At 40.1% G+C, this 12,822-nt stretch overlaps 1 protein-coding gene across 1 annotated transcript; it reads right to left on the reverse strand.

Annotated features, from left to right (window-relative positions):
• Nucleotides 1–4,494: 4,494 nt before the first annotated feature.
• Nucleotides 4,495–6,022, reverse strand: LOC133285838 (F-box/kelch-repeat protein At5g26960). Its single transcript, XM_061483129.1, has one exon. It carries the CDS (start codon nucleotides 5,968–5,970, stop codon nucleotides 4,729–4,731), a length of 1,242 nt encoding a protein of 413 aa, XP_061339113.1. The 5' UTR covers nucleotides 5,971–6,022; the 3' UTR covers nucleotides 4,495–4,728.
• Between the last annotated feature and the right edge of the window lie 6,800 nt (nucleotides 6,023–12,822).

Consider the following 12,822-nt stretch of genomic DNA (forward strand, 5'->3'; position numbering starts at 1 on the left):
ATGCTAACATATCATCATAGTGCGTAGATAACGCCAAAGTACTAGTCATGATGCGTATATAACGCCATAATACTAATCAGAGTGCGTATATAACGCCACGGTAATGTACGTTCATAGCACTGCATTCCACATACTAACATACACAGTGGAGATTCCATATTGGCTCCATCAAAGATGAATTCCAACTGTGGCCTATGCGGACTGAAGCCAAGTGTCTCATACCCTGGTACCGGAGGGATGCTTATATGATGCGTGCTCAATCATATGCTTACTTATATTATATACTTCGGTTTCCAAACTGGATGCATAATGTTGTATGCCACGATATGCTTCGCATACACAAAAAGAAGCAGATGAATTATGATGTACATATGCATGACTAGATCATCATCACAATAGCATATATTGCATGTATTTTTAATACCAAGCTGCCGAATAACAACTGCTTCCCAAAGCAGAATTTTCCATCATGTCAAGTTCAAGGCAGAATACATATAACATATAACAGAATACGAATCCAAGGCACATGTGAGCAACAATTCACAATTTCATACACTAGCTAATAGTCACAATAGGTCTTACCACCAAACACTTACCTCGGTGCTTACAACTTTTTAATCAAATCTCACCAAACAGTCCATCTTTTAGGATCTTGCGCACCTAACGAATATATGTATCAAGTCAAAATTTATTACATATATTTCCTATACATTACATAGTTTTTCCATTCTCCTAAATCCTTGATTTGTGATCGGGTTCTATGTTCACATACTAAACAATTTCCTGCCATAAGATTGGTTTACCAATTGTCCCCAATTGACAAGATCCAAAGTAATTCACACATGTATGTTCGGTTTTCAATCATCACTAAGTGCTTAAGATTTTCATTTAACAAAACACTATCTTCATCACTTATACATGAGTTGATTAAATCATTTAATATGCTGTCTTCATGGGTTACAACACTTGTAAAGCTTGAATCAAATCGGATTTCATGGTTCTTGTACTAATTTAATTATTTTGACTTAGAGCTTATTTTCCCAATAGATAATACGTGACATAATCATGATCTTCCATGCATTTAGGTTCAGTTTCTTGTCGATTACTTAGATGTCACACATTAATCAGTTAAATAACCATGTTTACAAGATTCAGTGTGTGCTAATGAGACATACAGCATGTTGTCTCATTGAATTTACTACATGCAAAGCTAGATAAAAATGACTTAGTTTAACAAAATAGTCTACAATTTACAAGAGTTATTTTTTTTTTCATCCCTACAACTTATGATGCGCTAAAAAGGGTCCTAAGACAAGCTGTCCAATTAATTTACTTCAAGTAAAGCCAGATACAACAACATATGTGCGTTATTTTCCAAGTTCCCCAAAATTAGTTAACACCGCTTGCATATACTAAACTACCAACAGTAGTACGGCTGAGCAACAAGGAAATTAGATGGAAAAACTAGCTTCCTAAAACAGTTATGCAGGCCGAATAAGATGGAAAGAATGACAGCACAAAACCAAAACTACAGCAGTATGCATACAGCAATCGCACAATTCAGGGAATAGAGAGGAAGACTAGAACTTGAATTTACCTTCTTAACTACACACTAAGGATTCCAATCGCACAAATGGGCAGCCCTCTACATTCTCCTAAATTCCAATAGTCTGAATCCATTTGCATGCAAGGAGAAATATGAACTCAATCACGGCTGGTTGAGGAGCATACAATGGAAGCAACAAAAACACACTCAATCAGGGTCAATCATGTAGAAGAAAACAAGAAAGGAGATAAACATCTTACCTTCTTACTTGTGATGTTCAGCCGAATAGGAAGGAGGAACAATAGAGCAGTGAAGATGCTTCCTCCTTGATCTTAAGCGCACGGTCCAGCTAAGAGAAGAGAAAATGGAAGTTGATGCTGAGTCTTTCTCTTGAGAAACCCACGGTTTAGGGGAAGGTTGGGATAACTGTGTTTTCTGACTTTTGTTTAAAGGATTGCAAGCTCAGTTTTTTGGTTGGTTCCTTGTCATGCGAATATGGAGGATGATAATCAAGCTTTCTTTTTCGTTGGTGATTCACGAGCATGAGGAGGGATCAATTTCTAGATAATGTAAGGTGAGATTCTTGGTAGAGAACTGGACTTGGTCGAATATCAAAGGAGAGATCAATGTGTCCTCAAGGCTTAAGTGTCGTGCATGCAAGAGGATATAAGAGATTTTGTTTGACACATAATAGACATGCATTGGCTGGTTTGGTTTGGATGATAAAACATGAAATCATAATTATTCCTCTATACTATGCGCATGAAGGGAAATGTAAGGGTAAAATGAGATTTGGGCTACTTGATTTCCATTATGGCCCTTGGGCCGAGCCCATTAAGACCCATTGGTTCCCAACAAATTATTTCCTAAGAGCTCATTTATCTCACTTCATATAGTAATAGCTATTATATATTTTATATCCACTAGGTATCAACTAGGATTTTTACATATTTTGTACCTAAAATTAATCCCCTCCTCTTAACTAGAATTTTAATTTCTTAAAACACATACTCACACATAGTTATAGTTAACATAATTTTTATGGCTTGAATTAAGTCCACCCTATATATATATATATATATATATATATATATATATATATATATATATATATATATATATATATATTTCGAGTTCAAGGCAAGCTTCCATGTTCCTAACTAATTTATAGAACTTCCTAAATTCACGGGATGTTACAGTAAGGTTGATTAACATTTTCAATGTCATTAATGTTTAGTGGGCTGATTAGAGTCTTTTTCTTTTTCCAAGTTATCAACTTTAAATTAGTGTCTTTTCATTTGCTAGTCTTTTCCTATTCTTGGAGGGATGTTCCAAGTATAAATAAGGGAGGATATAACTCTTGTAATTAGATTTGAACTTATATTATAATAGAGAGGTTCATTCTCTTTGGTTCTTATCTAGAACTCTGAACTTATCAAGAAGCTTATTCGTGTGGCGTTCAACCCAGACTTATCACTCACCTTCTTCTTTCTTGAGTGTGACGTCTTTATCCTTCTTATACATTTGGTTCTTATCTTCCATAGATAACCGGACAAGGTTCTTTATTTCTTGTTTTAAATTCCTAATTGTAGAAACGATCCTAACTAAATTGGTCTTGGATCTCACTATTCTTGGTGAGGTTCATATTAGATAAGGGTGAGCTCGAAATAAAGCATCCCAATACTTTCAATACTCAAGCTGCTCGGCTGGGGGAGGAGAAGGAAGTAACTACAGTTGTATAAGAATACGATTGTGGTTACAAAGTAGGGATGTGCATGGGTCGAACCGAATCGTTTTTTTTGAAAAACCGAACCAAATTGGTTTAAATGGTTCAGTTCATAAGTGTTTCAGTTTGGTTCAGAAGTGATTCAGTTCGGTTCAAAACTGGTTCGGTTCGGAAGTGGTTCGGTTCGGTTCGGTTGGAAACGGTTTGGTTCAGAAATGGTTCGGGTCGACTCTCTTTTGAAAAGAAAAAAAATAAAAATTTAAAAAATAAAGTTATAAAAATCAATTTGAAAACGGTTCGGTTCGGTTCGGAAATGGTTCGGTTCGGTTCAAAATGGTTCGGTTCTTAAACTAGTTCTAAAAACCGGTTCGGTTCATGAACTGGTTCTTTAAAAACCGGTTCGGTTCATGAACTGGTTTTTAAAAACCAGTTATTTTAAGGGGCGGTTCAGTTCAGTTCATGGTTCAGTTCAGTTTTTTAGTTATTTTGCACATCCCTACTACAAAGTGAAGGTAAAGCAAGCTTGGAGCAAGGCTTCAAAATAACTTTGCTAAAGATTAAAAATAGGAATATGATATTCCGGAATTTAACCTAAGTTACGCAAGCAAGACATCTCGGTTACTACAAGCTGAATAAAAATGTGGTCTCAAAGACATTGTGCTCCCCAATAGCTCGGACAACCAAGCTATTATGCTGAGGGACAATTGTTATGGACCTACATAAGATCCATATATCTAAAGGCCCAACAAAAAGTAATTACACGACAACTGTGCAGGAAAATTTGGCGTATGAATAGAAGGAACAAAACTCATATACTCACAAATAAAATTCTATAAATAGGAGATAAAGTCTACAGGTATGACATAATCTCTCTTTTACTATTATGCTGTCACTGTGTAAAACCTCATTGGCTCACGCCGTTATTAGTTGTGTACAATGATCTTTCTTTTCTAGAGATCTACTCAATAGATACCTTAAAGAGAGTCTGATCATATATTAATTTAGTAGCCTTGAGCTAAATATCTCTGTGGTACAAACAATATGATTATATTTTTTTCCATTTTAGCAAACAAATATACAATGTGATTATCCATGGATCATACGAAACTTTACTAACACACTTAACGATGTAGTGGTCAAAATAAGTCGCAAACTTCAAAATCTAGAAACAAAATTAAGATTGGATTTCTGAATATCAAATCAATGAACATGATGATGTAGATTCGTCAATAATAAATGTTAATCATTCTTTAATTTAAAAGAATTAAATCTGACTACATTACAGTGAACGAGCCAAAATAGGCCAATCACAAGCAGTTGCACATTGGTCATTACCAAAATATTAAACAAAACTCTTGCATGGGACCACAATCATGAACTCTCACGCAACTTTGTCTGCTGGTCTGCTGCTACCCCACATTAGTCCAGACAATGATACCACTTTGGCCGGCGCAACTTAGCATTCCACACCCACATAGGCGGCGCGTCGAAAAACCTCCGGCAAATCGGCCCCTTTGCCCCACTCTCCGGCGATGCAATCGTACACCAAAACACACCCTTCTCTCGAGCCCCTCACTTCATTCACACACCCCGCAACTTGGATCAGCGCCACCTTGTCTCCCATTCCAACGCAGCTGAATCTCATTCTCGTGTCCACTCTAACCTGCGCAGGCAACGGTGGGCTCTTTATCCTGCACCACTCCCCAAATGCTCCTCCGCCACGGCCACCACATTTCTTATGTGCATCAAAACTCCAAAAGCTGAGTTCCACCGCGTGGCTGGTCAGCGCGTAGACGCGCCCGGCAGCTGCACAAGCCGCCACCACACAGCCTCCCCCAGGTACGGCCCGGCTCCTGAGCCACACGCGCGCCTCCACGTCAAACAAATCCATTGAACTTGCATAAGCTGCATGAGCCTCTGCTCCTCCCGCGGCGCGTGAGAAATCGTTCTCTCCAGACGCGCCTATTCTCAACCCGCCAATTACATAAAACACGCCATCCACGGATGCCCCAACACAGCCATACCTTCTCCTTGGCGCGTGAGCCACCACGCACCAAGTGTCCGTCATAGGGTCGTACTCCTCAACCGTGGCTGTTCTCGAACTACCGCCGGCGACGTAGAGTTTTCCGGCGACGGCTGCCAAAGCGAATTTTTTGCGCTGGAAAATCATGGCGGAGCGCGGGGTCACGGTGGCAGTCCATGTGTCGTACCGCAATGTAGCGTTTCTTCCTACGACGTAAATCCTTGGACCAATCGAAGCCACTCGCGCTTGGGTCAAGAGGGAATGGAAGTTGTCGAGGGAAACCGCGTCGTAGCAAGGGAGGAAGAGGGAGTTGTTCCAGGCTCCGTCGAGGAGGGTGGCGGCCGAAAGGCCGAAATCGGTGGCGGCGATGGAGACGGCGGTGTGGCGGAGGAGGTGGAGGCGACGGCGGAGGTGGGAGAAGTCCGGGGAGAGGAGGAGGCGGGACCAGCGGCGACAGACGAGGGAGAGAGATGGGAGGGAAGAGGACGGGACGCGGGAGAGGCAGTCCAAAACGATGTCGTCGGGGAGGGAGGATATGGTGTTTGCGAGCGTAGGGTAAGTAGGGTGGTGATGCGGTTTTGTGATGGAAAAGTCAGTGTCATGTGGATTGGGGAAGCAAGACTTCATGAGCCATGTGAAGTGGCGAGAGTTGCAGCTTTCTCTCTCTGAACTCATGAGTTAGTGTTTCAAAGTGGCGAACGAACAGAGAGAGAGAGAACTAATAACGAATCAGCTCATACTAAAACTGGTGGCACAGTGGCACCTCACCGTGGATTTGATTTGTACAACCGTTGATTTCCGTATTTTTTTATTATTATTATTATTTTATTTTGGTAAACTGATTTCTGTGATTTATTATTATTATTATTATTATTATTATTATACTTTTTGGTGGTGAAGATGTTGAACTTCCTCCTTCAATGCTAAGTCCAAGCCCATTGAGAAATTTTCTAAAAATCCTAACCTTAAATTCCACCTTCTCTATATATTCACTAGTTGAGGGTGGATGCTAGGTCAAAGAAGAGAGAACAGATTTGAGAGAAAAATTGTTTGAGTGATTTGAGCAAAACTTTATGCTTTGTATTTGAGAGATCTCTAGAGAGAGTTTGAGTGAAACATCTCTAGGGACATTTGATTATCACCATTGTTTGAGAGGTTGAGTTAACCACCACATTGGTGAATCTTAATTATTTGTAACCATTATTTTCATAGTGGATTTTTTGATCTGGACTAAGTCTCGTGGGTTTTTTATTTCTTCATTGAAGAAGGTTTTCCCACATTAAAATTGCATGTGTTCTCTCTCTCTCTTTCTCTCTCTCCCGTTTTCGTTTTTGATTTTTTCGCTGCGCTGGCCGACCTAGTGAAGTTCAGGCCGAGGTATTGCCGAGATCCGAGATAAGGATCTTGTTGATTGACTTCCGCAAAAGGCTGTAGAAGCCGAGCTTGAGGGAACCGATTTTTTCTCAAAAGTGGTATCATAGCCCGAGTTCGACGGGTTCTTAGGGAGACGGATGGAGACCAGTGGCATAACCAATGATGGAGACATGTTCAAGTTGACCGCAGACAATTTCACCTATTGGAGACCGATGATGGAAGATCATCTCTACTGCAAAGATTTATATGAGCCCATTACCCTTGAAAAGAGACCGGAGGGCAAAACTGATAAGGAGTGGGAGATTCAGAGTCGTAAGGCGGTAGCTACGATCAGAAAATATATTGACAAAAGCCTCCTTGAGCACGTGTCCGAGTTCACGAACGCGTATGAGTTGTGGACGAAGCTAGAGTCCATGATTCAGAAGAAGACTCTCAGGAATAAAGCATACCTGGTTCGCCGACTTGTGAAGCTTGAATACAAGGACGACATGAGCATGATTGAACACCTCAACACCTATAAAGGTATTGTGAATCAGCTGTCAAAAGCTGAGATGAAAATTTATGATGAGATGCAGGCTTTGCTGCTGTTGAGCTCGCTGCCATAAAGCTGGGATACTCTGGTGGTGACTTTGAGTAATTCAGCTCCAGAAGAAAAGTTGAAGATGGATGTCGTGACAAACAGTCTTTTGAGCGAAGAAGTCGGGAGAAGAGAACGAGGTGTTTCAAGCACGTTTGAGGCCAACATTGCTGAAAAGAAAGGGAAATCTGAATCCCGGGGTAGAAGCAAAAGCTGAGGTCGAGATCGTGACAGAAGAGGAAAGTCCAGAGGTCGGTCAAAGCCGAAATATGAGTTGAAGTGCTTTTATTGTGGAAAGACAGGTCATAAGAAGCCAGACTGCTGAACCCTGCAGAATGACGAGAAGAACGGCTCTGTGAAGCCGGATCAGATTATTCCCAAGAAGAGGGAAGACAAGAGCACCACTGCGGTGGCTGCCAACTCGAATGCCGAGATATTCCTCCTTGGTGAGGATAATTATTTGAATGTTGCATATGATGACTGCACCTGGATTGTTGACTCCGGTGCCTCCTTCCACGTTACTCCACACAAAGGTTTTTTCTCCTCTTACCGAGGTGGTGATTTTGGAGTCGTGAAGATGGGAAATCAAGTGACCAACAAGATTGTTGGTGTCAGTGATGTAACTCTGATCACGGATGTCGGATTCCGACTTGTGTTGAAAGATGTAAGGCATGTTCCTGACATGCGTTTGAACTTAATCTCGGTAGGCAAACTTGATGATGCCGGGTTAGTGAACTACTTCGGTAGTGTTAGATGGAAGCTGGTCAAGGGAAACTTGGTCGTGGCCTGAGGTAAGAAGGAAGGCTCCTTGTACGTGATGCAAGGAAAGATCAATGGCGAAGAAGCCAATTCTGTTCGAGATGAACCTAGCTTGGAGCTATGGCACAAGCGCCTCGGCCACATGAGCGCGAAAGGGCTCCAGATCCTGAACAAGAAAGGATTATTGACCGGGTTGAAAGGTCAAGCGTTGGAGAGTTGCACGCATTGCCTAGCTGGAAAGCAGCATCGGGTTTATTTTGTAAGATCGGATCAACCTAGACGACACATGTATATTCTTGACCTCGTCCATACTGATGTTTGCTCCATGTCGGAAAGATCCCTTGGAGGAGCTCAGTACTTTGTTTCATTTATTGATGACCATTCCCGCAAAGTGTGGGTATATTTATTGAAGTCTAAAGACCAAGTACTCTAATCCTTTAAAGAATTCCATGCTATAGTTGAAAGGGAGACTGGCAAGAAATTGAAGGTGGTCCGATCTGATAATGGTGGTGAGTATTGCGGCCCATTTGATGCATACTGTAGAGCGACCGGGATTTGACTTAAGAAAACGCCCCCTAAGACACCTCAGCTGAATGGACTGGCTGAGCGGATGAACAGAACTATTAAAGAGAAGGTCCGAAACATGTTATCCAATGCCGGATTGCCGAAATCATTATGGGGAGAAGCCGTCAAAACTGTTGTTGACTTGATCAACCTCTCACCATCACGGCCACTTGAAGGAGAAATTCCAGAAGAAGTCTGGACAAGTTGGAATTCGGCCTATAATCAATTGAAAGTGTTTGGATGCCGAGCTTTCATGCATATCCCTAAAGATGAAAGGGCAAAACTTGATGCGAAGACAAAAGAATGCATCTATCTTGGTTCGCCGAGATGTGAGTTCGGGTTCCGACTTATGGATCCAATCAATAAGAAGATAGTGAGAAGCCGAGATGTGATCTTTCATGAAGATGAGAACATTCATGACATCTCGAAGCCCAAAGTCCGAGTTACTGTCAGACGCGAAGAACCCAATCCTCCTGTCCGAGCTGAAGCTGGGGGAGAAAATCAAGAGAATGAAGAAATTGATGACCAACAACAAGCTGAAGATGACCAAGACATTGAGGTCCGAGTTGATGATGAGATGCGGGATGAGAATGATGAACCGGGTTCTCAAGCTGAAGAACAACCGAGATATCCAACTCGAGAAAGAAGACCCTCTACAAGATACCCATCTGATGAATACACCGTTGTTGCTGAAGACAGTGAGCCTCAGAGTTATGATGAGGCTGTGACGAGCTCAGAGAAAGAAGAATGGAAAAAGCAATGCAAGACGAGATGAAGTCTCTGCACGAGAATCAGACTTATGAGTTGACCGAGTTGCCTAAAGGAAGACGAGCTTTGAAAAATAAATGGGTCTACAAGATTAAGAATGAAGAGAACGGGCAAAAGCCGAGATACAAAGCTCGGATTGTAGTGAAAGGCTGCAATCAGAAGAAATGAGTAGACTTTGAGGAGATTTTTTCTCCTGTGGTGAAAATGACCTCGGTCCGAACCGTGTTAGCCATGGCGGCTTCGATGGACCTCGAGGTAGAACAAATGAACGTGAAGACGGCATTTCTTCACGGTGATTTAGAAGAAGAAATATATATGGAGCAACCTGAAGGATTCCAAGCTCCAGACCAAGAAGACTTGGTATGTCGGTTGAAGAAGAGTCTCTATGGCTTGAAGCAAGCACCTCGGTAGTGGTACAAGAAGTTTGAATCATTCATGACTGATCATAAGTTTGAAAAGACAGAAGCTAACCACTGCGTATTTGTGAAGAGGTATGAGGCCGGAGATTTTTTGGTTTTGTTGTTATATGTTGACGACATGCTTATTCTATGGAAAGACAAATCGAGGATAGCCGCCCTGAAAAAGGCGTTGAGCTCGTCCTTCGCAATGAAGGACCTCGGCCCTGCAAAGCAGATTTTCGGAATCAAGATCATCCGAGATCGACAGAAGAAGCTACTGTGGCTAAGTCAAGAGAAATATATTGAGAAGATTCTGAAGAGATTCAGCATGGACAAAGCCAAAACAGTTAGCACCCCCCTTGCCGGACACATAAAGCTGAACCAGAAGCAATGTCTGAGATCTGATGAAGACAAAGATGAGATGATGAAGGTCCCTTACCAATCCGTTGTCGGAAGCTTGATGTATGCAATGGTTTACATTAGACCCGACTTGGCGTATGCTGTTGGAATGGTAAGCCGGTATTTGTCAAACCCTGGCAAAGAGCACTGGGAAGCAGTGAAGTGGATCTTCAAGTACCTCCGAGGAAGTCGACTACAGGATATTTGATGAGATTTGCCGGAGGAGCTGTCTCTTGGCAATCAAGACTTCAGAAACGTGTTGCACTATTGACAACTGAGGCTGAGTACATTGCCGCTACTAAGGCAAGCAAAGAGATGCTGTGGATGAAGAAGTTCCTCATGGAACTCGGCCATGATCAAGACAAGTACGAGCTGGGTTGTGACAATCAAAGCGCAATCCATCTTGCAAAAAATTCGACCTATCACTCCCGCACTAAGCACATTGATGTGAGGTATCACTGGATCCGGAATGTGGTGGAAGGTGGAGAGCTCGAACTCGTCAAGGTGCACACTGACCAAAATTGGTCCGACATGATGACAAAGTCGGTTTCAGCAAGGAAATTTAAAGACTGCTGTGAAGGAGCCGGGTTGATGCTGAAGCTGACGCATTGAAGTCGGAGGGGGAGATTTGTTGGGCTTCCTCCTTCAATGCTAAGCCCAAGCCCATTGAGGAGTTTTCTAAAAACCTTAACCCTAAATTCCACCTTCTCTATATATTCATTAGTTGAGGGTGGATGCTAGGTCAGCGAAGAGAGAAGAGAGAACAGATTTGAGAGAAAAATTGTTTGAATGATTTGAGCAAAGCTTTATGCTTTGTATTTGAGAGATCTCTAGAGAGAGTTTGAGCGAAACATCTCTAGGGAGATTTGATTATCACCATTGTTGGAGAGGTTGAGTTAACCACCATATTGGTGAATCTTGATTATTTGTAACCATTATTTTCATAGTGAATTTTTTGATCTGGACTAAGTCCCGTGGGTTTTTTACTTCTTCATTGAAGAAGGTTTTCCCACGTTAAAACTGTTTGTGTTCTCTCTCTCCCCTTCTCTCTCTCCCGTTTTTATCTTTGATTTTTCCGTTGCGCTGCCCGATCTGGTGAAGTTCAGGCCGAGGTATTGCCGAGATCCGAGATAAAGATCTTGTTGATTGACTTCCGCAAAAGGCTGTAGAAGCCGAGCTTGAGGGAACCGATTTTTTCCCAGCAAAAGAAACGTTTGATTTACTATATATGACTATAAAATCTTGGAGAAATAAGTTGGTAAAAATACGATTAATGTATTGCCTTATTGGGTTGTATGTAATTTAATATTTATACAAAAGGGTTTTATAAGATTCGTTTCTATAAAATTATGAAAGAATAATTATAGAAAATATAAGTGTGATTTGTTTTTCTATATTTGGCTTTCATATGTAAGCCATTAAAGTATTTTACTTTTATTTGTTCGCTTAGCACTTTCTTATATGATTTGCTAAAAGAATATAAACAATAAGCTCATGAGTGGTGTCGAGATTCGACCTCATATTATGTAAACTTAAGTAATTAAAGTTGAATTTTTTTTAACTATGTTTAATGGCATAATTTATATTATGTCTTAGAAATTGATAACAGAAATTAATTTATAAATAAATATAAAATCGATATCATAACATTTTTATGTTTTATCTAACAGTAGCCGATTATAGCGGTATATCAGACAGGGATTCCAGACAAATTAAGTTTACCTATTTTGAGAAAACTTTATCTAACTATATTACCCTTAATTCAAATTTAAGTAAAAGAATTTCATGTTTTTACCACAGCTAAATTTAGTTTTTTTAATTTTTTTCATTTTATTATATAAATATTAATGATAGCTACATATCTTTATTTAATTAATTCCTTATCAAATTTTCGACTGAAATAACATAAAATACAAAAAAATTAATTATTGTTACTATTTTTTGTTTAACTTGTGAAATGCACCAAGGAACATACATTAATAATCATGATGTGTGACATAATTGATAAATTGAATTTTATGCGAGTAAACTTTACCGAAGATCAAATCTTAATGATAGCGTCTTATAGTCAGAATTAGGGGTGTTAATGAGCCGAGCCGAGCTTTAGTCGTAAAAGACTAAGTATGTGTTTAAATGTGTCAGCCTGACCAAGCCTGTTACCTGTTATGAATATAATTTCAGCTTGTGGCCTGTCTTATTTACAAAATATAAAAATCTGGTTGAGCCTGTTTAAAAAAAATAAAATAATAAAATTTATCCAAACAAAATATACAATCAACAACACTAGTAATTCCATAAATATTTATAAATTTAATGTATATCCAAACAGCATAATATTAAACAAAATCATTCAACAAGTCTGTTTAATTAATAAAATGGGATGAAATGGATTGAGGAGAGAGAGCTATCACAAGTAGTATAAAAATATAAAATATAAAAAAAAATTAATATATTACGCCAGCCTGAAAGGCTCTAAGGCCGAGCTTTTGAATTGGAACCTGAGGCCTTTTTATTAAACGAGCTTTTATACAAGTCCAATTCTTGTTCCAACAATCAATTTTAGACATGTAAGCTCAGGCCTTCACGAGCCGAACCAAAAGCCACTGGCTCATTTAGCACCCCTAGTCAGAATGCACCCACAAGCTAGTACAAAATATAATCATTCTTATAATTAATAAAAATTGCAAT

The sequence above is a fragment of the Gastrolobium bilobum genome, unplaced genomic scaffold, assembly GCF_033153095.1.
Source record: "Gastrolobium bilobum isolate Gb01-03AN ecotype WA unplaced genomic scaffold, APGP_CSIRO_Gbil_v1 utg2581, whole genome shotgun sequence".
Classification (NCBI taxonomy): Eukaryota; Viridiplantae; Streptophyta; class Magnoliopsida; order Fabales; family Fabaceae; genus Gastrolobium; species Gastrolobium bilobum.